General features: G+C 38.2%; 1 protein-coding gene across 12 annotated transcripts in view; it reads right to left on the bottom strand.

Moving 5' to 3' along the window:
• Positions 1–887: 887 nt before the first annotated feature.
• The window catches only part of CAMK2D (calcium/calmodulin dependent protein kinase II delta), a 160,575-nt gene continuing 133,829 nt past the window's right edge, over positions 888–27,633 (bottom strand). For 5 of the 12 annotated variants that reach the window (XM_074154318.1, XM_074154324.1, XM_074154319.1 and 2 more), the window contains 6 exons: positions 26,380–26,428; positions 10,239–10,314; positions 8,949–9,043; positions 7,455–7,683; positions 3,448–3,497; positions 888–2,906 (listed from right to left, as the gene is read on the bottom strand). In XM_074154318.1, the coding sequence (XP_074010419.1) occupies positions 3,491–3,497; positions 7,455–7,683; positions 8,949–9,043; positions 10,239–10,314; positions 26,380–26,428 (456 nt within the window). In that variant the 3' untranslated portion in view covers positions 888–2,906; positions 3,448–3,490. Of the gene's footprint in view, positions 2,907–3,447; positions 3,498–7,450; positions 7,684–8,948; positions 9,044–10,238; positions 10,315–21,270; positions 21,355–26,379; positions 26,429–27,633 lie in introns of those variants that run through there. The other 7 variants (XM_074154317.1, XM_074154322.1, XM_074154320.1 and 4 more) reach the window with 4 other exon arrangements.

Genomic DNA, 27,633 nt, shown 5'->3' with positions numbered 1-27,633 from the left:
GCACAGTTAAAATGGAAGTCAAACTGATTTCTGGAATAGCACTTAGCGGAAAAAATGAGTAAACAAAGTAGGCAGAAGTGATATGACAAAATATAAAACAGACTAAACCGCTTTTGCTTCCTCAGGGGTTTAGTGAAACATTCCAAACCCCTGAGCTCTCTCCTAGCTATTTTTCATTTTGTTTACAAATATGTAGTGAAACGCCACCGAGAAGGAAGCAATGAAATGTTCACAAGCCCAGGAATCCACTCCGGCTGCTTCGCCAGGCGGCACTCCTGGATCCCGGCCACCCCAAAGCCGCTGCCCCTGGCACACCACCAGAGAAACCATCCAGCTCCGCATTTTGTGACCTGTGGAAGCTGGAAGTCATCTCCTCTCCTCCTTTCTCTTCTGCTGGGATAAAGGACTGTTCTCAGCAGAGAGCCTAAAATCACTACAGACATATAAGAAAGCTTTTAAACCGGTGCATTATTTTAAATGGTAATTATTTATGGACTTTAATGCATTTTATGGCAACGCTAAACGTATAATAACTGCTCTCACAGTATCTTGGGTTACAGGCTGAGCATATGAATCACAGCAAGGCAGCTACAGAAATGTGCAAACTACCTAAAACATTTCTAAATACGGACCTATAAATACCAGGTATGTGCAAAATCTATCAACAAAGTACAGCATAAACGGTGTACGACCGGGTCCTCAGGAAGGACCCACAGACAAATCACCTAGCCAAAAAACAAATCAAAAAGCAAACACATTTTCAAGCTGCAAATCTGGCTCGTCAGAAACTGCATCTGTGTCTCTGACTTCTTAATTCAAACAGACACCACACGTTTTCCAATGCATCACAATTAATTGGGAAATTAACACACAAGCACAATGTCAGCAGAAATCACAAATTTATTAATCCTTAAATATATCAATCATTTACCATTATGGCAAGAAATATGTACACTGTGTCCCATGGTAAACTGCAGTGTTCCAAAATGACAGAAGTGTATAATTCAATTGTGGTGGAGAGAACAAATCACAATTTCCTCACGTCTTGGTGTGGAAGACAAACTTGGTCTACAGTAATACGTCAACACCACATGCTATGTTAGAAGTATAAAAAAAACACCCTACACCTAATTTGTTAATTTTAAATACAGTTATGCCACTTATAGCCGCTTCACAAAAAAAGTGTAAAGAAATTAATGAGAAAAAAAAATGAGGCCATTACTTTTTTCACAGATCCCATTGGCAGGTTAATATGGCTCAACACATTTATTGTAGATGCTTATTTTAAATATATATTGTTTAAAATCATGTAGTAATTATCAGAGAAGCTTAAATCCATCTACCATACATCCACTAGTAACAACATCAAAATGTTTAAGAACTGCTTTTGATTAGTAATCAACACAGAAAGGTGAAACGATACAAATTAGGAAGCTTTCCCATTTTAAAAACTTCAGGCTGCCGAGTTGTAAATTTTTAACCGCTAAAAAGGACGTTGACTGAGATATCATGCACTATACAGCGCTGCAGAAAACAGTTAGCCCTGTTGGTAACAACAATTAACAAATGGAAAAAAAACCCCAAGAAATAACCAATCCCTGTATTTTTCTATTAAAAATGGAAGGGGATAAACCTAAATGCTTGCACGGACGTGTTTTCACAGCAACATAAGGGAAGAAAAATAGTCCCTGTGACAAAGTTTGTGTTCTGAAGTGACACGGAGAGCATTCCCCACGCGGTGTACAAGGACCAAACCGAGTTGGTAATGCTGAAAAGATTGTTGTCCTGTGCGCCGCGTGAGGGTCTTCAGAAAACCAAGAGCAGATTGAGGGGGAAGAGGGAGGAGAAATAAATCTGCGGTGAAGTGTTGGAGTCTTGCTAGAAAACTGGTGCATCCACAATATATTTCCAGAGAAGCAACAGCAGCAGTGTAAAGAAAATAAACTCTTCATACTAAGCTTTTAAGGCCTAATATTTCCCGAGTATATCAACCACACAACTGGTCTATAGCTTAACCAAAATTTTATACTTTTTAAAGCCTCCTTAAAAAAATTTACAGTACACCCTAAAAGCGATAAAAATCTATCTTTTGCTATTCTTCCATTTTAATCCTCAAAACCTGCCCTCAGTCATCACTTAGTTCCTTACAATTTTTAATTTTGCTTAATCGTCCAATAGAAATTTTCAATTCGCATAGTAAGAAAGCAAAGGTAAAGACTCAAAAGAAAAAAAGAAGCTGCTGGCTTACCAGAACCTTGACAGTTAATTCTGAAGTGACCAAGCCAGCACATGATGAGATTTTTCCAGTTTACATAGACTAATAAACTAAGAAGGCTTCAGCTGGTACAAAGCCAAGATATTATCACTTCCACATTTATCAGTGATTTCGTCCATCTACATGCTGTAATAAAAACCTGTTTTACAGTAATGGAGCTGCCAGCGGAAATCCTAACCATTCCTACCAGAACCAAAGCAAAATCCTAGGACTCAAGGGAAAAGGAGGAGTCAAAAAACAGTTCTTAAAAAGAGAGGGTAAAATGTACTTTTTCTTTTTTTTTTCTTTTTTTTTTTTAATAAACAGGATATTTTTAAAGTTGTCTGTCAAAACTTGGCATAAATGGAGAAAGTGACAAATGTATTCTGTATCTACTGTTGTCCATCAATTTTTTTTTGTCTTTTATGCCTTGTTATTCTCTATTTGCATGGAACATCACCTTCATTGAAATGTTAACAGTGTACAGATGGAATATACAGCAACATGGTGCATCACAAATGTGTTACATGAAGAACCTTCACAACTTCATGCACTCAGAAACATGCATGAAGAGAACGGGATGGCCAAGATGGTAATCAACCAGGTGCGTTGGGTACAGAAAATGCAAGAGCGGCACCGCTGATACTTTTAGCTAGGAAGAAGGAGAAAAAAAAGAAAAGATTGCCATTACTGAAGTAACATCACCACCAGATAACAATACATGCTCAAGTGTTAGCCAATACTATTAAAAAAAACCAAACTTATCAAGATCATTTCACACAATATTGTGAAGAAAACCAAGGGAAAACAAACCCCAAATGCTCAGGCAAAGCATTCTTTTATTTTTCAAACCACTTTACAGATGTTTTCCATCTTTACAACATGCCAGAGAGGCTGTTAAAATAAAAAAGGAAACTGAGGCAGGAAGCCAAAGTGCTTTAACCCATTTCTTAAAGGAGGGAGGGCAGAATTCAGGTGTGAATCTCCAGGTTTAACTTACTTCCTCAGCACATACATTACAGACACTGCCCCAGACTGAGATTCTCATATGAAAATTGAACCAAGTATCAAGAAAGAACCAGATGTCATTTACATGCAAGACATGCAAGAGCCGTATGCAGAGAGAAAACAAAAGAAAAGGAACATGTAAGCAAGTAGTTAACTAACTCAGCTTATAATATCATTTGTATTACCGTAGCATCTAGGGGCCGATGTCATGACTGGGGTCCCGCTGTGCTAAGCACTGTACAAACACAGAACAAACTCTTTACTTAAGTCTTCCTGCTGGTTGGTATTTAACTCAGAAAGTATAAGAAAGTGTAAGGTGTGATAAGTGAGGGAATATAAGACTCTGGTCTGAATTTAGGTTTGGGAGTCAGTTTTAGGTCCAACAGCCCTTTGACTGCCTGTACCAGGCAGGTCCACTCTCTCTGTCTGTGCAGACACAGTTCTGCAGAAACACTCACACAAGTTCTTAAGAACATGGAATACAGAGAAACATTTCCTACCATCAGTCACAGCACTCCGAGAGAAACAAGGGACAAGACAGAAACCAAAGTTTCTCGTCTGACTCGCAGCAAAAACAACAAATAACATTTATTTTTAAACTTGATACATATTTGTGCTCATAATCTTTTCTAAATAATATTATCTGCCATAAGGAAGCACTTCCATATACCTATACCTACCGAAGAGTTCAGTTCTGCCCTTAGATTTATGCACGCTCCTTACTGTAGTCCTGAAAACAAATAAGCTACTGTGCTTGCACAGCAACTGATTTGACATAATCTAGGATACTACGTTTGCAAAAGCAGTTCACAGCTACAATTGCTTTTGTAAGTTTAATAGATTTGATGTTCTTCTTCAGACATGATGTGCAAGATACTCTTTTATTATGGAAGTGCCATTAGTAACTACTGTGTATTGGTAGTAATTAAATAAATAGCTGTGGGCTGTGTAAATTTCAAATACGCGAAAAGAAAGAAAGGATAAAGTAGAACAATATTTTAATTAAATTTCTTCTATAGTTTTCCAAAATAGAGTTATTAGTACTGGAGGTACCAAAACGGAGTTACTGGTACACGGCTGGGAAAAGCAAAAGTGAAGTTCAAGACTGTCTAAAAGATGGTCAGGAGGGGTTACAGAAGGCAAGTTCTGCCATGGTGCTACATGGGAATCTACCAGTTAAACCTGAGAAGATGGGGATTAAAGAAAGAACATGTAAAATCACTAAAAGAAAAATGACAATGCTTGGGCTGAAAGGGGAACTATCAGCCTAGAGGAGACTCGCTATGCTTTGCCAATGACCTGAGCACACGGGCAGGACTGATCTCATGTAGTACACTTTGGTGGAAGGCACTATAAATACAAAGGAAAACAGGAGTATTGTGCAAGAAGAACCAAATAACCTTGAGGGCTGGGTAATCCAGAAATGTTACATGTAACAACAGGAAGTACAAAACTGCACACTCAGCAGAAGTTTCCATATACTCATTGGTTGGAAACCACAGTTGAGGAGAAATACACGGCTGTCTTGGATGATCTGCTGATGGGATGACAATGACAGAAGTGGAAAAATCATGCCAGGTTGAGAATAGCAGGTGTGGCATTCTCAACAGGGAAAAGAAAAATATTGTGAAGTTAAATCAAGTCCTGACCACAAATATACACAATATTTCAGAAGAACCCAAGCAAATGAAAAGACAAACCGCAAACCAAAAAAAAAAAAAAAAAGGCAGTGAAGAGCTATTAAGGTAGCCAGGAAAATGGAGATCCTATCAAAAAAAGCCAATCAAGTTAGCATTGTTTATTCACTCTACAAAAATAGAAGGTGGGAAGTGACCTAGTCTGACTTCATATAAAACAGGTCATGTCTGCATACCTATCCCCAGGACAGGGGAATGATGAAATAAGAATAATCAAGGATACACTGAATACGACTAAAATTAAGACTGGAAAGTAAGGTTTCTAACCATGAGACCAATGATATTTTACAACAGTGACATGAGCACGTCCAGAACCCCCCTCTGAGTTCAAGGTGAGGGTTAGGTAAGGGATTTATGTGATACTGTTGCCTGCGCTACATAGGGCCATATTGCAATCTCAGAGCATCTCTCCCGAAGCCTCCGCTGTGCTCTAAGGCTTTTGAGCCGCTGCTCCTCAAAAGCTACAGAAAAGTGACCTTTTCAGCTGGGATACCCTCTGGCAATCCTGAACTCTCCTCTGCCTGGCCCCAGAGGCTCAGACCTGGCTGAGACACAACCCTGCAGTCTCAAAAAAATTTACCTCTCAGCTGCTTCTCCTTCCATCCTTAGCCACCCCAGAAATCCTTATTTTTATTAGAGAGCGTGAGCAGCTGTAAAGAACTGACATGACACGAATCCTAAATAACTGGCACTGCTTCTAAGGGGCAACAGCAGCACACAGCACCCCATCGCACATGTCCATTTTGCACGAACTAAGTATTGAGGGTCCTGCTACAACACTGTGCCTCAAAAAGAAGCAGCTATTCAGTATATAAAGTATTACTGAACAAATTATTATGGGAAGTATCAGGCAAATTCTATAATCTTCCATGAAAACACTAATAAAATGGCTATTTTGTTGCCTTCTGGTTTTGCCGCCTGAGTGTCATAAATTACCTTTTCTCTTTAGGTTTGGTTCCTTATAAATATGGCTGAGTTAAAAAAAAAAAAAAGTACGTCCCCCCAACACCCCTCCCCCCCTTCCTCAAAAAACAGAGGGGAAAAAAACCCCAAAGGAAAAGATTAAATAATTCTCCAGTCCAATTCATGTCATTCTGCTATAAACACTTACAGGGTGCACTGGGACAGGTGAACCTGGTCCCTTACGCTTTCTGGCTATACATACACCCAGGTCAGACCCTGTGACAAAACACTCCTTTATGAAAACACCAAAAAATCTACGTAACACTGCGTTTCAAGAAAACTAAGCTCTTTTATAGTATTATCTTTTTAAACACTGGCAGTGCAGCTGGAATGTGAAAAACAAAGGATGACATGATTCCTGCTCCCATTGGTTTCACATTTGTAAATAAAATACAATAGTTATCACTAGGAAATCAAATTATTTTTTTCTTAAACAAAACAAAAAAAATCCATCCCCACTGAAGTTTAACACTTCATTCTATCATGTTCCTGACTTTATCAAGTATTATTTCATATGGGAGAACAGCGTTGCAAGAAGTAAAATATGGGACATGTAAAAGTTCAAAGGATGAAGTCTAAGATCTTTACCATCCACACGAAGGGAATTCAGCCACTGTCCACATTAAGACACCTCACTCAAATGTAATTATATCCTATAGAGAGGGCTTGTCCCTGAGCAAAGCAAGGCCTATACTAATTTGCTGCCAAATTTGGAAACAGCCTAACCTATAGCCATAAGTTGGTGAGGTTGGGCTCTGGGGGACACAGCAGCAGGAGTGAAGGCTGCAAGCAGGAGAACAGCAAAGGACTGGAGCAGAACCTCTCGAAGAAGCCATGACTTTTTCCCTTGTTACTGCAGCTGGGAGTGTGCTGGGACTGAAAATCTGGCTGAAGGAATTCAGGTTGAGCTGTGGTACGACTCCGAGGGGAGGAAAGGGCACACAGAGAGCCCCAAATGAACAGATGAAGAACGTGATAGGTACTTGTATGACTTGATTTACAAAGTAAATATGGAAACTGGCTCAAAAATCAACTTGCAGTGAACATAATTAGGCCTGAGTAAGTAGAGGTGGCTGGAAATCACAACAAATATTACTCAAACTTCAGTTTTTCAGAACAGTGATACTTTTTTCCTTGGAACTTTCCGGTCAGCTCTAACAGCTCCATGTTACTGCTTTTTATTTTTTCAGGTTTTCCTGAAATTCTATCTCAGGTTTTCCAATCCTATTTCATGTGACTTGTATCAAGCCATATCTACATTAAAACATTTTGCTGCTCTTCATGCTGTCAGTTCAGGGACTTAAGTGGATCACTGGGCATCACAGTTGAAAACAACAATAAAAAGCATTGTTTTAAAAATATTTGCACCAATACTGTATGCACATTACTGAATATAATACACACCGCATAAATGACCACAAGAAATTACACTATCAAGAGGGCGGTTTCGTAGTTTTTAAGGCCAAAAGCTGCTATTAGACTACCTGGTCTGACCTACATAGTTTAAACTTGTGGTCTGAATTGTTTCTTACTTGATAGGTACTGTTGGTGACCCTGAACGGTGAAAATGAACGTTCTGCCACTTCCCATCGCGACGGTGCCAGACCCGTGTCTCCTCTGACTGCATAGTCTTTGGCATCCCGCTCCCATCCATGTACTGCGTGAGCCGTATATACGCAATGCAAGCAGCATCGTCACCCACAAGGTGGACGTGAGGATTGAGGATAATGGTGTGGATTGGCTTATTACTTTTGGATAAAGCTAGGAAACAAACACACACACGGAGGATAAATTACATTCTCTCCACATAAGCCAAAATAACTCGTCTCACCCCATTTTACAAAACAAAAATCTCAAGCTTAGCAGATGCAACACAATTGCTGTTGACGGATGGTAACAACTGACAACTAGCTCAAGTACACTGCAGAAACGAGCACAGTCACAGCTTAAAGTATGTTTTCCCTTTTCCTATAAGAAAGCCAACCAAATGTTTAACAGTACATATCATTTAATCCATGCACATACGTGGATTAAGTAAAGTAGGTGCCACCATCTTGAGTTTCCCAACTGAGTTTTCCCAATACTTCTGTTTCACTGCTGTGTCTGATGACATTGGTACTTAATATTTTCAGCTAAAAATATTCAGCTTTTAACTCACTCTTGTGACATATTTTATTAAGTGCTGGTACCTATGAAAACTAAAAAGCAGTGGTAATGAAAGGAAACATTTTAAGGAAAAATATGGAAAATGCTGTTTTGGAGATGGAAGAGAATTTAGAAATACGATAATCCCATTTTATGCTCAGACATTTCTCAGAAATTACTAGATAAAGCGTTATCTTAATTTCCAATATTTTATTTCCTTTTGAGTCAAGGCTGCTCTAAACTGGTTACCAACATTACATGATCCTCAAAAACTTTATTAAATCCACCCTATGGGTAATTTTTCTCTTTTATAGCTGACATGACTATCAGAGAGAGAATATATATCGATTTTTCCCTGTGTGTGTGTATATATATATATATATATATATATACACAAAGATACACACCAGTACAAAAAAAGACAGCTGATCAGATCCTCAACAGTATAGACTGAGTGGCTACAATGCCTTTCCCAATACATCACATACTCACTGGAAGTGCTGACTGTTAGTTGCAATCACTATAATCAGAAAATTTAGTGACTTCTTTTAAGTATAATCACAGCACGATTTTCTCTTTTCCCCAATGCAGAAATAATAAAAAAAAAAAAGGTACGATTTGTTTGTTTTTTCTTTTATACATCTTGAATTTCTCTTTCCAAGTACCCGAAACTTTCCTCCGCTATCCGAGGTGCCCTATGGTGTGTGAATGAGTGCAGCAAAAACAGGCAGAAAAACACATATAGCACAACTCTGGAAAAAATAACACCCCCTTCCACCGCCCAAATCAATTAACTCCCAAACAACAATGCTAATTAGACTGGAGAAACACAATCACAAGGAACAGATGAAGATACGTGGGGCTGGAAAAGAAATTTTTACCATTTTCAAAGTAAAACCGGTGAAAGTCCATCCCTTCTACCAGATTACCCAAAGCTTCAGGTTCAAAAGATGTAAGGCCTGGATCACAGATTTTTCTGTGGAAAAAGAGGAAATTCTGTAATAAACACATGCAGTTATCTAATACAACTTTGGAGAGATTACTTTTAAAATGTGCCCTTTATTCCCATCGGACATGCTACTCACCTGTGCCATCACACCAGAAACGAACAGAACTTAAAGGGGGAGAAGCAATGGAGTTCTGGTTTCATCTAAATTAGTTAATTTGGCAGCCTACTTTAGGTGGACTACATTTCATATAAATCATCTTTCGACCAAAAAAAAGACTGCCAAAGAAGGCTCCAAAAGTCAATGGTATTACAAGCAGGAATTTTTACCTGTGACTCTGAAAACTGCTTCTGTGCAATCCAAAGGGTATTTTGTATGTCTCACATCATTATTTAAGCAAGACTTAATTTTTTTTTTAATCTGAAAAAATTCAGGTAAGAATTTGGCATAAGTTTCCACTTGACATTTGTACAACAAAGGTTTTATTGTGATCATATCAAAGTAAAGTTTAGCACTGCCTAGTCTTCAAACAGGACACGAGCAGTGTCACTGTCGAACTGTGAGGCTTGTGCTGCAACAGGGTAGAACCCACCCAGAGAAACACAGAAGACCAAAAGAAATGCTGAGAAGGGTTTTCTTCTACTCTTCAATTTTTTTTTTTTTTTTTTTTGAGGTAGGGAAAAGAAGAGAAGCAATGATAGAATTGTAGTTTTGCAGAGAAAAGTGGAGAGAGAAATTGGTCCATTTTCTCCCAGCACAGTGCTCAGTAGAGGCCGGTGGAACCTAAATTCCATGCGGTCTTTCACGCTCTGAAGGACAAATGGGATTCTAGCTAATATCAATCTCTACATACAATAAAAAATTTCTGTTAAAACAGGCTTCTGCTGTGTTTTCTGGATTCTAAATCACAAGCATGACTTTACTGTTGAACACCAAGATTGATCACTGCATATTTTGGTTCAGGATTACGATCCTGTCTCGGCAGAGCAGTACATTGGATTTACATGAGCAGCTCCTCTGAAATCGGCAAGCAGGCTTGTGTAAAGCAGGGGCAAAGCAACAATGGACATGCCTGGTGTTTCTTGGGGGCATCTGAGAATTAACTTCAACAATACATAAATACAAAAACACGCACTCATATATAAATATGCATATTTATATATTTACGTACACAAGGTCAAATACATCAACTCTCCTCATTCCCTCCAAAATGCGAAAACTTACGTGTAAGCTTCAAAGTCTCCATTGTTGATAGCTTCAATCAACTGCTCCGTAACCTTGATAATCTCCTGCTTACGAGCTAGAGAGAGACACAAACACAAACTTTAAGATGGGAGGCAGAGTGGAAGGTGACAGCTGAAGGGCTGTCAGAAGCACAGCCGTAACTAAGGCACAATGGCCACTTCTCCTCCTTTTCTATGACCAAAGGACACGATATATTGCTGCTTTATGCTCTTTGCCTTCAGTGTGCTCCTGTAGTCATGAGGAAATTAGACTTGCGAAAAGATCAACCCACTTTCCTACCAGGCTTCTAATCTTCTTTCCTTCACTGAAGGATCTGCTGTTTCAAAAGCAAACCAAAACCAAATGCAAACCCCAACTCTTAACTTCAAATTAAAGGGAACTGATTACTGTTTTCCAGTCGGTGTTCTAATGTTTCATGTACACATGGGGCCTTTGCCTTTTAAGTGTTTAATGCTGATTTTCAGGAATCTTTGTAACACTTGGGGTTGGCTTTGGCCAAATGTATATTTAAGTAGAGAGGAATTTAGCCTTAAGCCTATAATCAAGATTGCTGGGTGTAAAGCTCACAGATTACTTGTAACGCGCACACATCCACACACGTCTAATCACAACACCATCTTTCAGCTCCAGCTTCTGTGATTGTGCCTATCCTTTGCTTGTAAAATGCTTATTTACAATAAATTGGACCATTCCGCAAAATTACCGTACATCTACTACTAGTAAGAAATGCTAAATAGTAACAGAAGAATAATACGTTCAAACCAAGGACAGCATGTATTTCTACTAAGAATATTCAAACTCAAGCAGTGTTTGCATACGCCTCTAAGGAAAAAAGATGTGAAACAGTTTCTCCTTTATCTATCAGTTAAGAAATAAGCTCACAGTTCAGTATTTGCTAGTGTTGATAGGAGTTACACTAAAACATTGCAGAGTAAACACAGTCTTGGACAGTGGTATGGTTATTACTAACACCAGTTGCTCTAGAAGGGCAAGGTTTGAGAGACTTTATCAAGACAGAAAATCTGACTTTGCTTTGAAAATTGACTTCTACTTTTAAAAAACTTGGTTTTTGAGGAACAAGGGTTTACATTTTTGCACTGTATGTTCAGCATTTGGTAAAGTTTGACCTCATACCAATGAAGTTCAACCAGAGTGACACTGCTCTCAAATACAGATTTTTGTGTTTAATGCTAAACGGGTAAGGGAGACAGATTTTACCAGTACATTTGCAAAGATTTAACTCACATTCAACTCCTTATTAAACCTCAGAAAATCAATCTGGAAGACTAAGCTTGAAATAAAAATAAATGCAAGCAACCAGGCTCTAGTAGCTCTCTTGTCCAAGCAATAGTTGTAATTATCCTGCACCCTCCTACACATGGAATAGACTATTAACACACACACACACGCAAATATGCTTGGAATGTTAAAACCAAAGTACTGAGAAAGCTCATATTCTTCTGCAAAAAGAAAATATGGGGGAGCTTAGGCAGAATGGAAGTCTCCAATGCTGTACTTTAAGAACTGGGATCGTGGTGTTAAAGGACCTTTTAATTGCTTTTATGCTCCACCATCTCTTTTACTAAGTGCACATCTAATGTATTCAGATAAAAAGCACCAAAAAGAAACCAGCAAGGAAAGAAGTGATGGAGAAATAAGTGTGTATGAAGGTCTAGCAGGGCTTTTTGCGAGTAGCTCTTGACTACTAGATAGCATGATAGGTAAGAGTATTTAATGTATGAATTGCCTTATTTTTCACAATTTTTTTTGCCACAAAACAGCAAAGAATTTTAATGAAGAGATGTTTTGACTGCAGATCAGAAAAGGTTTTGTTGTCATATGTTTAAACAACATAGACCAAGCTGTGGACGTTGTATGGCATTGTCAGCACAAGCCAAGTGGTAGGATGGTTGAGTAAGCAACAATGGTGCAGTGTTAGAAAAGGCTGGCAAAAAGAAATCCAGAATATGCAGACTTCATGCAGTGAGGAAATCACAAGTTCTGCATTGCAACATCTCATTTACATACAACTAAACTAAAGGTTTTGATTAAATAACCTCATAACATATTCCAATCAGAGAATAGGAAATTATTAAACCAGACAGGGGAAAATGAGGTAGAATTTGCTGATGAGCTGCTACATAATCATGAGATCATGTAACTGGATAACAATGTAAGCAATGAAAACATCTTCTACAAAGGTACTGTAGTTTCCACATGCAAGAGATATAAAACCACATGGACGTGTAATTTTACTTTCACTTGACTAGAAGCAATTGGAAATATTCCCTTTTTTGCTAACATTAGTGAATTCTTTTCCAAGTTTTACCATGAGAAGCCCACAGTTAATGTATGGGTTACACATAATCTGAGACAGGGAACAGCAAACACCAGTGAATATCTGAATATATTCTATTACACAACATCCTGTGACCCAAGCCCAGAGGCTTATTAAGGTGCTTTGTTCTGTTTTGAACAAATGCTGTACAACAGCTCAATTTAGCTGGATGGTAACCTGAATCACGGGCATCTCCTTGTGCCTTCAATAGCACAAGTTAAAGGAATGTGAATGACAGTTTTTCTCTGTGAATATTTGAGATTTTGAGACTAGATTTCAATCTGAATGAGAATGGCAATTTTTGCTAATGTGCATTTAAAAAAAATTGTTTTGGGTCAATCAAAATGTTGCACTTCAATCATACCTTTGATGTTGTACTACATTACAAGATATAACTCAACATAAACCCCAGAAGGGAGAAATTGCACCACATATAACTGTATAGGAAAGCAACTATGCTACTCTTCCCTTTCAGCAACATGCATATAATGACACACATATTAGAAAATGAGATTTCTTCCTATTTAGCGTTCTGATATGCAATCTTATTGGCAGAAAGGGACTAAGAGGAAAGACAGAGGTGGAGCATAGTTTATAAGCTGGAGTTCCAGAAATGATTTATTCTGGGTGCAAAACCCTCTGCCTTGGTCTCAGTCCTTACTTGTTTGAGAGCAAGAGTGAAAATTACAAGAGAAATATGGTCAAGAGTAAGGCAGTATGAAATACTCAGTAATATCAGATATTGAAGAAGAATTAAAAATCTCAGTAGCCACTGTGATTTTACGTAAACCTCCTACTGATTGTTTTGGGGGATCTTTTTTATCTTTGCATTTTATACCTTCTGTGTCGGTATGTGTGTGGGTGCAGGGAGCACAGATACAGACCAAAAGCATTTCAGCCTTTAAATACATTTGCAGGAGGCAGTGGTTTAGCATGGGAGGAAGGAAGAGAAAGGAGACAGGGAAGAACTGGAATACAACAAGCAGAAAACTCTAAGGAGACTGGAAAGTAGTGTGAAGGAAAATGCAGCCATGACTTGGTGGCCACATGAATCAAGTCAAGTATTTGCGCTCTTCCTTAGCGCAAGGGAAGAGATAGGGAGGGCACCGAAGATGAAACGATATTGGTAGGAACAAGGTCCTGCTATTGTAGACAACATCTCACAGAAATATTATTAAAAAATTATTAAAGTGGTAAGAAAATGACCAAATTTTCATTAAAAATCTGATGGACTCCACATTAACATATGCTCTTCCAAATCTCCAGTATCTTTTTCCGTCTAAATACACACTACAAACTACACAAGGACAACAAGCGAACACACGAGACATTAGGGAAGAGACATCTGGCCAGTTCCCATTTGCCAGATAACTGTCACTTACAATCACCATTTTCATTTGATTTTTTTTTCTTTTGATCCAATAGTAAACTCTGCTTGTATTGAATTCTAGGAGAACTAAGCTGTTTGATGTACAGTGGCAATTTCATGCTATTATACTTTTTATTCGATGTGTAGTAAGAACTTCTAAATAACGTACTTCAGCTTTGGTTAAAGCTGGTCAGAGACTGGTATGCTCTCACGGTGCGATGAGACCATCAGACTGAACCAAAATGCACTGTTTCTTTGCCATTATGTGCGACGTGTATTACAGCTGACTTATTCTCTCCCTTTAAAATACCACCACATGTTCAGAGTGCAAGGACTATATCTAATCTTACAGCATGCAAGAGTTTGTCTGATAAATGACAAAAATAAGATACAGGATGAAACTAAAAAACAGTAATAGGATTCCGGTAAAACTGGTCTAGCTACTTTTTCTAAGGGATGTAGTAAGAGCCAATTGAAAAATTAAAGCCTGACCTATCTATGCTGTCTTAGAATATGGCATAAAATTTTATAATCCCTGTAAGAAAAGGATTACTCAGCAAAAATACATTTGGTGTTTTTAAAACAACTGCGGTGCAAAGGAATAACATTGTTAAATAAACAAAATAAATAGGTGCAAAATAAATAAAAGGTGCTGAGCCATTTTCTAGAAAATTATTAACAAAAAAAGACTGCAGATAGTGTAGCAGAAAGCTACCATAAAATGGCAAACTTGTGTGGAAAAGATGGTAGCTTTTTCATTTTTTGCTACAATACAGGCAAAGACCACAGACCTACTCTTTAAATATAACTTTTACCCCTGCAGGGACAGGGAGTTAAGGTAAGAAGATACCAGCAGTTCAAAAAAATATGACCCCTGCTTTGGCAAGTGAGTAGGTATATGACTAATACAAAGGCAGTTCAAGCAAAAAATATTATGAAGAAGAGCTATAAAAAGACTAAATAAGAAGAAAAGAACAAAACAGAACATTTCCTAACACTGGCTAAAATTATTTCTGCAGCACTGTTGTAGTACATATGTTAACTTTAAATGAATTATTAACCTCTAGCTATATTTCACTACCTTTTTTCCCCACTCAGCTACAAGGTGGGGGTAATCTTTCATAGTTAAAGAACACCTTTAACACTAGTATCTAAAGAACACAAAATAAGTAAGAAAACCATTTACTCAAAAAGCATCTACACTATAAATGCCCTAAACCTACAAGGTGCAGTCTCACAGCTAGTGAAATCAAGTATCACAAGAAAAAAAAAAAAGTACTAAACAGCAGCAAAACCTGTTTTTCTAGGAGGGAACTATGGGGCTTTTCTTCCCTTCCTGTAGCCTCAAGCAACATTTGCTAACTCAGTCTACAAGAATCACACAGGAATGACAGCTATTTTGGTATTTTAATTGCAGAGACAAGGTGTAGAATAAAAATGAGCTGCAGATATGTGAAAAAGAAATCTTCACATGTACCAGAAACTTCATGTTTTGTGGAACACAAAAAAAAATCCTTGGTAACTGACTGACCACCATATTACCCATGAACTTTTCAAAAACTGACACCAGTATTTTTCTTCTGAAAATACTAATTTAAAACCCCTTATGCTTCATTCAAATATTGGAGTATCTTTCTACTCTTATCAATACTCCAGATGATTGACTATGTAATTACTATACTGGAGTGGTTATTAATTACTCCCACTGATCTTACAGAAGTAGGAATACACTTTTAAAATTGTTCTTTGACATACTTCTTTTAACACAAAATAACCCCGGGAACAGTCATCATACTAGCGAAGTATAAAACCAATATTTTTGGTCTTTCAGAAAATAGCTTATCAAATTAGCACAGCACAGACAGCACTCGCAACTGGGCCTGTGAAATCCACAGCAAAGACAAATCACCTTCAGCTTTCACATAATACCCAAATCAGGGAAATGCATCCCCCTCACTGCTGTTTGCTTTGAAACAGTGATGAAATCCCTGCTACGCAGTAAAGCACCTTTCCAGAAGAATCATAGAATGGTTTGGGTTGGAAAGGACCTTAAACATCATCCAGTTCCAACCCACCTGCCATGTGCAGGGACACCTCCCACTACACCAGGTTGGTCAAAGTCCCACCCAACCTGGCCCTGAACACCTCCAGGGATGGGGCAGCCACAGCTTCTCTGGGCAACCTGTGCCAGTGTCTCTCCACCCTCATAGTGAAAAATTTCTTCCTAATATCTAATCTAAATCTCCCCTCTTACAGTTTGAAGCCATTACCCCTAGTCTTGTAAAAAGACTACATGCCCTTGTAAAAAATCCCTTTCCAGCTTTCTTGAAGGTACCTCTTGAATGCGGTAGCCTGCTTACAGATTAGCACATGAACTCGAAGATGATTAAAATGATTCTGCCTCTTACTTGCTTACCTGGTGTTTCTCCAGGGGGAAAAAAAAAAAACCAAACCCACTTAAAACTTTTCAACTCAGTACTCCTAACTACATTTCTTGGTACACATCAGACTGGATTAATCTCACAATATTTTGGACATGTATAAGTACAGACAAGTGAGTTTGTTCTCTCAACTGTCCCCCCTTACAGTCAATGGAGAGAAATAAGCACTTTCAGGGCACGATTCATCATATCCTAAAATAGATATTTAAGACAAGTGTGACTCATCTGACCTATTTGCGTTGACTAAAGGGAGTCTAGACAACTAGCTCAAATATAGATATCTACATTGTGGAGGATGTCTAAGTCTGGGGAGGCAAATACTACCCACTGTGCTATCATTTTAAAACAGTACAGTCCTTATATCAAGGTGACATTGGGCTGCTAAAATTGAATGGCACAGTCTGAGGGGACCTTGTTTCATTTCTAATCTGAACATCATCCCAACAAATAAAAAGCACACAGCCACTAATGTTATTTCTTCACTCTGAAAATAATCCAAGTTTGAAAAGAAAGAGACTAGAAATTTTATCCTGTGCTGTATAATGAACTCTGGCTATGAGGATGTACCAGGCATTCAACTTTACAGCATGGACTGCTGCCCCAGAAGCAGAGGAATACAGTAAACATCATAAGATATTTTTCAAAACCATTCTCTTCACACCAATATTCGAAAATCCTCTGCTGATAATGTCTTTTACAATTTATTCCACAAATATTCCAAGAAAGTAATTTCTGTGAAGAAAATAAAAGAAGGTGCTGCATGAATAGATGACTGATTGAATCTCAGATCTACATAAAAAAATACCTAGACCCTCAAATGACAAGGCATGCTTCAGAGGACTTCAAGAAGTTTATTAAAATTTAGTGTATGTAAGATCAGAGCTTCTCTCTCACCCCACTGCTTAAGCTTAAACTTTCATATGACCTAAGACATCTGAGTTGTCATCTTGCATGTAACATCTCTTCCTTAGAAGCTGCTGATTCCAAAGATTCACTTTGATTCAGCAAATTATGATATGGATGGACGGTTTGCAGCATTTTTTTTAGGCTATCGACTGTCTTTCATCGCGTTGAAAACCTGTAAGCCTACTACTTGCCTAATGTAAAAAAATGTAATTAATTAGATATGCTGACAAGTATCCGAAAAATTATCCCAGCACTTTCCCACCTTATACTGACAAAACAGATCAAACAAAATGAATTTATCTATTTAAACCTTTATCGTAATATGATGTTAAGCAGCCTGTCACATGCCCTACATAGTTTCTTTCTATTTATAGGAAATTAATTATTTCTAAAGATGCTCTCTCCTCAGAGCTACCTTACAATTATACTAATATTTATACTGTGTGGCAAATGTTGCCAAATGTTTATTTTTTCATGACAAATCACCTACAGTCTCAGAACAAAGCTGTATCATGGCCACTGCACTTACAGGATACTGCACTTACAGGATACTGCACTATGTTTTTCAACATTACATTAATCATGGAATCTGGCTGCTGTCTCAAGAAATTATGTTTAATGTCTTGATAACAGAGACATTGACAAGCTTTGCTGCTGTGCGCATTTTTATTTAAACCGTGCTCCTACCTAATGACTCTACCAATTCAGAGAAAGCTTGTTGCTGTCCACTAGTGTTTTACAATGGAAAATCAATAATAACTCTCAATTCTATATCTCTTTCCTTTTAAATAAGCTTTAAAAAGCAATGGGGTGTGTTGAGATAATAACAATGATGATAATAACAATAATCCTCAAACAAGAATTCTAAGAAATGTGGCATTTGCCTATTTTACTCATAGGAAAACTGCATTACCTTTAAACATATATTCCTCAATACCTCAAGCACTGCAATGGAGATGTTTTATTCTCCAGGACTTACTTTAATTACGTGATAATCCTTCCTCAACTCATCTTTTCTCAGCACACCACATTTACATCATCTTTTTCCCATGTCTGTGACAGCAGATTAAAACCTATCAGGTTTACCAGCTAAGAAATCAATATTTTTCTTGTTTATAATTATAATGTATGCTGACAATTATAATAATTGCTACTTAACAACAGAGAGTGTATTCAGTTTCATACTACACAGAGCTAACACCGTAGACTATTTTGGTTCCCACCTTCTTACTGCTGTCCTGTCAGGTACGGGGTTTTCATCCCGCTCATCTCTGGAGCCCTGCTCATTTCCCAGACACTTTGGACATAAAGAAACTGCACGTGCCTCTGACCACCACCTCTCACCCTCAACTTTGTAGTCAGACTTCATGGTATAATATTTTTTCTTCTAAATTGTCAAATTTGCTCTTTGAAAACACTGACTTGAATTCTCCTGTGATGTAATTTAAAAATCAGAAACGCTTGAACCTAGATCACTGTCTCTGGCAAGCCCAGTAACTCCCACATAGTTTACTAAGTAAGTCCCAGCAGTATTAACTTTCACTGATATTTTAATATTGCTCACTGCTAGTGAAAATTACTCATTCCTATAGCTGTTTGTGGCAGTTATCTTTTTTCTTCTGGTGAATGTAAGTCTGCCAAATGTACAGTACTTCAACAGTCTCTTTAGAGTAATAGTCCATAGACCTCTATAACCTGTATCAGCATCCTGAAACAGATCGTTAGAGATATCCCAACAAAACTCCACTTCAAAACAGTGTTAGCACAAATGCATCTTCTGTTAGCCACACCAGCAGTTTATAATAATAGCCTATCACATTCCTAATGTCTTCTCTCGGCACTGAAGTTCTTTTTACTTGTACTTGAATTAATCCTATTCTTGGTAGACAATAGCTATTTTTGGTTTTCTGAATTTTCTCATGCCACAAGTCTGCTGATTCCTATTAAATGTACAGCTATGGAAAACGTGGCGTATGACAGCCATTTCTAAAATCGTATTACAGCAGAGTTGCACATTCGTAAAACTAAGTTGAGGACAGGTGAGGTTATGGGGACTTCACAGTCCTTACTTAGATATTTAGTGAAATCAAATATTCCTGTTATTGGGATGAAGTTATTTTGAAGCATCAGAATGAAAAAATACAAGCAAGTCTGGTGCATATTCAGACACTGGGTTAACTGCTGTTGTGCCTACTAGTTTTTTGGCAAATTCTAACTTTCTGATCTGTAAATCGCTTAAGCAAACCTGAGTTGGTAGGCTAGCAACCAGATGTAGCAGTACCATCATGTCTCCACAAGGAGCTTTACCAGAATAGTTTCACCTAAGATTTTTCCCACTTCATAGCAGATGGTTGTTTAATTTCATTGCTGTTGCATTCCTTAAACTGAATTCTACCTGCACTTTTTGATAGGATTTTTGAGAAGCTTATTTTGTGGAACAAAATGGCAAAGAAGTATGCTTGTTTCTGAACTCACAGAATGAACAGAAGAAATACAATATTGTTCACTTTCTTAAAATGTCACTGTATAGATGTACTATGTTATTTCTGCACCACACTCTTTCAGGGAAATTAAAATAATCTACTTTTTCAAGCATAGGGGTATTACCTGAGGTGCCTCTGTTCCTAAATTTGGTAACAAAATTAGTAATGAACACCTATGTTTAAACATTAACAGTGGTCTTAGCACTATTAACTACCCAGCGAAGCAAGAAATGTGAGGCTGCTAGCATTCAAATCTGAAAACACTGGGTACATGATTGATTTTCTGGGGATATATACTGTGGATAAAATAAAAGCCTTACGGCACAGGTTACCGATGTGTTAGCTTTAAATGTTATACAGGTCCACATCTTTTCTATTAATTCCTCTCTTCTTTAAGGTTCTGCGTGGTTTGCGCTGTCACTATTTGTAGTTCTAGTCTTATATATAATCATCTGTATATGGATATCCTGCTCCTCCCTCGGAATGAAGCTACTCTTTCAATGTTACCTGTCAACAGTCATGACCAGAGACAGCCCTGTGTCTTGGGGACTGATTCCCCTCTCACTTGCATTAGTTGCACTTACAAAAATTCCACTCAAATTTAAAATAAGGTTCAGGCCAATTACGCCCAGCCTGTGTTTCCAAGGACCTGTCTGAATCTCGCCTTGACCAGTGCAAGTGCCCATTCTTAGTTCCAGCACAACTGCCCTAGCACACATGGGATGCAGGACCAGCATCCCACAAGTAGAACTTACGGTCCTGGGAAGTCATTCCATGTTCCAACTCACAAGGTCCCCCCACTCCAAAGAATTTCTGAGTTAATTTATAAACAAGAAATGCATCTACTCAGGCCTTTTATGTTCTACCAGTACACAAGCTACTAACACAACACCTATTTCCTCTCATATTTAAACTCGTCAAACACAGTCTCCTCACCCTAAAGATTTCCTTTAGAGTTAATTGGTCACTAATCATCACGGATCTCCTCCTAAGCAAAGCATGAAACTTTTCAGTTGTCACATATCACTGCTGCAAGCTAACAGCTGTCACAGCAGCTTTCAGGTTGGTTTATCAATGGTGATGCTAAGGAAAGTGACTTGATGACATACATAAAGATAACAGGTAATTAATCTGGAGAGCCTATCCAGGACCCAAGCCAGAGGTGAGAGTGCAATCTATCTCTAAGTTGAAAACTACTGCAAAGATTACCTCTGCAAAATACAACTTTCTGAAATACATACCTATTTATACTGCTGTTACAGCCGACATCAGTATTTTCACAAATAATAAAACCTGGCCAAGAAATAAATATCTAAAAAAATATACTCTGTACTTTTGTAAACCCTAAGAAAAGGTCATTCCTAGATCAGACAGATCACAGAATTGACCTTTTTTATGTTACTGACAGGTGGTGGGGAGGGAAGAGAAGGAGAGACAAAAGAGATCATCTGAAGAGATGAGTCTCTCAACTTACACAGCAGAGAGGAAGGAATGGAGTGGGAGAGCTCAGACTCAAGCGAATGACTCTCTGAGTTTGCACTTTTCGTGGACTTGCCCGCTGAATTGATGGAAAGAAACACAACATATGAACAAACAAAGATGATGAGGTAGAGTGTGATCAGACTCCTCAGCAGGCACTGGCAGCAGGAGCGGCCGCTGGGGCACGGCAAGGGTGGTGACCACTGGGATGAAGAAGCAATGGAAGAGGAGGAGTGGTGGGTGGAACACAACCTCTCCATGTCACCCTCCTTTGAGAGAGCTGTATGAGGGGTCAAGTAGATGTGAAGGGGAAAAAAAAAAAAAAAAAGAGAAGGCCAAAAGAAAAATAATGATAATTTAATTACAAGCAACAAGTACTTATAAAATCTTCGAGCAGACAAACACTGTTAATGATGTACTTTAGGAGGCAGCATGGGAGCCAAAGAATAGTTGTAAAGGTCGTAGCCATAACTGACTCTGTTCAGATGCCAGCGCAGATTTATCCCTCTCTCCAGTAATGAGATATACAGGGTTTTGAAAGAGCTTTTAAAAAAATGTGTTAGAAATTTGAAGGTTTTTCTTCAGGAAAGTATGTTCCAAATGGATTAGTTTAAATTGGTTTCTCTCTACTGTTAAACAAAATAAAAACAACAGGTATAAAATGAAACAAATTAGCAAAATATATGAAAATTTATCCCTCCTGAATGGTTAATGTTTTGAAGAGATGTACCTTACAGGTGTATTAAGTAACACGTTAGCCAGAATTTACCTCATCTGTAAATGCCCTACAACTCAGCCATTTTTCCCATTGGGAATCGTCATTCTTACTAGTGCCTTCATCAAGTCATTTCCGGGGGCAAAAAAATACTGTGAGAAATCTAGATTTCCTGACCACAGTAAATTTAACAACTCAGCTTCATAAAAGCCTGTGTGCATTGCTGGCAAAAATAATGACGGTATTCTATGGCATTACTGAAAAAAAGAATTCATCTCATATCAAATAAAGGCTGCCCACGAGTTCCAGTCTCATTACTACAGGAAGAAGAAATCCCACGAGCAATTGCGGAAGAAGGCATTGCTTATGGTCCAGTTTTCCATATGTTCTTTCTGTTCACTCCTCTCCTTTAGGAGGGATCACTGTCATGCAGATAAGCCCACGATCAAGGTCAGAATGTTAATGTCAGAAATCTGTATCAGCACGGAACCTGAACTATAGCCTCAAGTAATTTCAGACTCAAATTCTAGAATTAGCTTATTACTTAGATTATTAAAGCTCACGATTGTTTGCCAAGCACTGTTCCTAGTGTTCTAGTTCTTGTTCCTAGTGAAAGAAATATGTTCCAGTCCTAAAAGATGTAAATGCATACATAAGCAAGACAAAGCTACAGACACTAAGATCTTCAATAAATAACAAATGAAAAGTAAGCCTGAATTTACTGCTTTCAAGTTAAAATAACTGCCTTCAAAAGCGGAAACAGGGTGAGAACCTGACATGAGAGAAGAATACTTCATTCATTCCCTGACAGGTACGGGGTAAGAATCTGTCCCTAAAGACACATTTGCGATAGCTGATTTAAGACTTTTTTTTTTTTTTTTATTGCTACCTTTCTTAATGAATCATAAAATTTGTAATACTTTGTACAGACATGCACAGACACTCCCACAGGGTGCACAAAACCACAATTGTGTTGGAGATACATCCTGCACAGACTCACATGATCCACACAACTTTAACGCAACTTTTAAGAGCCAAATCAGTAAAAAATAAGAAAAACCCATTTGATGCAGAGCTCAATGTTTTAAATATGTGTGGGTTGATAGTCTGTAAAAAGGAATGAACCTTGCACCTGTTTGTGCAATCCAGGCATACTGTTAGAATAACTGGAGAAGGAATAAAGTGCATAGATTGCATGCCGTGGCAAAGAAGAGTCATTCCCCATCCCTGGAGGTGTTCAAGACCAGGCTGGATGGGGCTTTGAGCAACCTGGTCTAGTGGGAGGTGTCCCTGCCAATGGCATGGGGGTTGGAACAAGATGATCTTTAAGGTCCCTTCCAACACAAACTATTCTATGAGTCTATATTGCAATACTATAAAACGTACGCTAATATGACTTTTCAGTTATAGAATGGCATCCCCATTTCCCTTCTCCTTCACAGGAAGGAGAGCGCCTCTTCCCATGTTGTACTCCATGCTGCGAAGAAAAGCAAAAAGATTTTTTAGGTCCTTGATCACCTAAGGTGGGGAACGTTACTTCTAGATCCCAAATCTGGCGATGAGCATCATCTTGAGCATACGTATAAGGACCCAGGCAGTCAGTAATCTGAAAGAATTCCCTCTGCTTCCTCTGAAATCCATTCGTCCCTATCAGTATCTTATCTCCAGCTGCAGCCAGCAGCCACTCCTGACAAGAGAACGGCTTTCCCACTCTTGTCCTAGAAAATCTACATCCAGGAGTCAAGTTTGGTGAAGGAGGGAAATATCTTTCCTAAATGCCTTGCTACAGCATGAAGCTTGAGCTTGTAATAGCTGTCAGGGTTGCAGGACTGCCTATTCCCTGAATCATTCTAGAAATTACACCCTAGGGGTACCGTTAGCCTTAATTTATAATAAAACAATCTGAAAAGCAGCCTCCGGTGGAAAGACTGGAAGTGTGAGAGGAATACTAAAAAGCGAAAAACAAGCAAGCTTGCAAGCAATTAATGACAGGGGGATATTTGTTTTTTAAATAAAAAGAAAATTAAATCCCTTTACACAGGCATAAGCTGTGTCCCTGGAGCATGGTGAACAGGGTATTGGTGTGGACCTGATGCTGAAACAGGTCATATTGTGAACATCCCAGACATCAGCACTTCAAACTGTCGTGCTGGGTGGGGAGAAAGCATCCCACCTTCCCACCAAAGCAGGTGAAGAGCAACACCACCCTGCTCTGTCACCTTATCTGCAAGCATGGTTAACAGCTTTCATCTCCTCCTTCTGCAGTCACCAGAAAATACAGAATGCCACACTCTCTCCGGAGTATGGCCTCAGCTCATCTTCTTGGCTCACCCGCTTGATGCCCTCTGTACCACTATTAATGTAGCAATGGGTCAGGAACCTACAAATCGCAGAAAACCTCACCTGCTAAACATTTTACATCTGTAAAAGCAAAGAGAAGGACACAACTGGCATCTTGTCTCTCAGACCTGCAGGATCCTCTTTTCTGGTTTGGGAATAAAGTACATTGTGGCTCTTAATAAAGTACATCCAGTCTGCTCTTAACTGTGATACTATAGAATCATACAAAAGAATCAGGCAAAACGTTTTCATTGTTGTTTTTCTTACAATTGTATTCTGAGATACAATTCTGTATGCTAAGCTTCAGACAGGATTTTATAAAACTCCTACTGTTATAACATCATGTGATATCATCACGCAGAGGCCCTATAATTAAATTGTTCATTTAATGAGGTTAGTTGCTAAACTACACATAATGGTTTGAAGGAAGAAATACAAAGTGTTATGAATAAAGGTAAATTACACCGTATTTTCCTCTGCATCAGCTGCAGATACCTGTAATTGTTCTCCAAGCCATTACTCCACATTAACTCAAACCGCTATCACTAGGCTGTTATTTAAAGCGAGCGGGTGCTGGCTGTTAACGCAGCCAAGACTTTGTTCAAGAGGAGGTGAAATGATTCACTGAAACTCTGAGAACAAAGCACCAACATCACTGACTTAATTGGAGCAAAGTGCAGCTCACGCGGCACTCCAAGTCACAATTTACAGCCGCACTGCTACTAGCAGTGGATAGAAAATCTTCTCGCCACCAAGGGAACACCAACTATGTGAAAAAATGGAAAATTATCGCAGACTGCAGATATTAGCCGGTACACAGGATGCCGGGCTCTGCCACAGGCTGACTCTGCTCTCCCCTCCACGCCAGAGCTACGCTGCTGTGACGCGAATGCCCCATATGCAGCACAATATATAAATCTGCATTTCCAACACTGTACTCCTTGGGCAGCTGCTGCCGGCAGACTGTGCTTTCATGCTTCCACTGTCACTCATTGCCCTGGCAATACCGGTATTTTTATCAAACATGCACAGAACCTATTTTACCAGCCAAAAACTAAGTGCTAGATATTGTTGATACGATTCTAGTGACTTTATGTTGGAATTTCTTCTAAAATTCTAGAACACTCCTGTGCTCTTCAGAGGCCAATGAAGCTCTTCAGCAGATTCAAGTCTGTATTTTAGGGCCCAACTTTGCTAATACACGCTTTTAACAGTGACTTAGGCATTCTACTACTTCCAACATAAAGCAAATCCCATATTACAATGATTCACTAAGAATTCGCTTTACTTTTCCATTCTCCACTTTTTATCCTGACTATCATCTCTGGCTTGCGTTTCACCTGTATGGATAACATTGTTCTTTAAGGCTGAAAAACAATCTTTTCTGTCAACCAGAGAGACACAAACCTAATACTCTTTTTTTAAACCCCCCCTTTGTTTTAAAACACAATGTTATTAAAGTAAGTATGATTAACATCATAGTCTAATATTTAGAGGGGAAAAAATGGAAACAAAACCAGTGTATGTGAAATTACAGAGCTAATTTTATACAAAATTATTGATTTTAGTTTTTTAAAGGCTAAAGAAGATTAAAATAAGTGTATGGACAGAACAAAAGAGAAACATGAAAAAACACTGGCATCTGAACAGAATAAAAATTAAAATGATGTCAATAAAAAAAAATAAGCAAACCCAAAACACAAATGCACGCTAAAAGTACATAAACTAAGTAAGAGTTACAAAGCACTGACTTACACATTTTTAATCTGCTACTATTGTTACTGGAACTAGCATCTTAGTTAATAAGCAGTAACTTTATACTCTTCATTCAAAAACATCATGGCAAATGGTATTTTGGGACATGAAAAGTCAAAGGTAAGTCTGAAACATGTCAGAAGTAACACAGAAGAGCATAAAGGTAATTTCTTTTAAACATGGAAAAATAGTATTCTCTCTTAAGATTCATTAGAAGTTTCTGCGTTTAATGACCTAACAAAGTACATTCAGCATGTTATTGCTTCTCCAAATGTTTCAAGCTTAAAATTGTACCTTTCACATCCTCATCTTCAATGGTTGTATTGGAGCTCTCTGTTGATTCCTGTTAAGAAGCAAATACAAGTAGAATGTATAAATCAAGCCAAGCCTCATTTGGTTGCCTTTGCAAATGAGAGTTAGTTACAGATACCATGCAAAGCCTTGAAGCAGGGTGGGATGGAATTCACAAACAAATGGTCACACACCGATTAAGACATTTCCACCCGAAACTGGTGTCAAACATTGCCACTCTCTACAGAAGGGGACATCAATACATTTCCTGCTGTCTAATGCTTTTACTTCACAGGAATGTAAAGGAAACTTTTTTTTTCTTTCACATCCAACCGTACAAAGTCTGTCTGAAACGTTGTATGAATTACCTCAGCCAAGTAGGAGAGCTTGCCATTTTAAGCTTAGTGATTAAACCAACTGTGTGAAATAAGTCATTCCGTCCCAACTTTTAAATATGCAGACTTCTGCGTGCTACCATTTACAACTGGTTTTCTGCTCATATGACTTATGCAATGTGTATTAAAACAAAGTCTCCCAATGATTTTAAGAATACTGGATCAGATTCTGTCATTTTTATTCTGTTTTTGTGATAAAAAATTTTTGTGAGGAAGATGGAGAATTGATAAACATGATAACTTTGACAAACTAAAGTATCTCTTAGAAGCTTTCCTCAAATGACCAGTCACGTAGAGGAATGACTCATGTATCAGACAGTTTATACTTAAGCCACCACACTGTTAAAAAGGCAAGGATTCTTTATCTCAGTCTTTCATGAATTATCAGAAACATGAAATATTATGGGCAAATTCAGCAGGGCACTGTTAAATCTAATAGGTACAGTTTTTAGCAAGCTGGAAAGTTTTTAAACTTGATTTTTTTATCTGTATACTTTCTTGAAAAGTAAAATAAGAATAATTTTTTCTTTAATTCACAGCTTAATAGCAAAACGGATTAACTGGTCTGTTGTTATGTGAGAAACAGAAGATAGGACTGGTATTGTATTTAACTCTTAAAAAGATTTTACAATTAAGTAATAAAAGGTAAATTTGACAGTGCCCTTTATTTACTCTGTCCTCACAAGGCTGAGCTGAAGGAATGTTCAAAACAGTTAATGCATTACTTAGACCTTAAAAAAAACAAACGTATGTACATCCATAAATAAAACTACACGAATTAATTCACACACAAACAAAACCAAACAAGTCACCATGCTTTTCCTCAACTGGCTGGTGTTAGACGTTTCGCTCTACACAGATG

This window comes from Numenius arquata, chromosome 10 (genome assembly GCF_964106895.1).
Source record: "Numenius arquata chromosome 10, bNumArq3.hap1.1, whole genome shotgun sequence".
Classification (NCBI taxonomy): Eukaryota; Metazoa; Chordata; class Aves; order Charadriiformes; family Scolopacidae; genus Numenius; species Numenius arquata.
The sequence above is the reverse complement of the archived record's forward strand: the minus strand, read 5'-3'. Positions and strand labels throughout refer to the sequence as shown.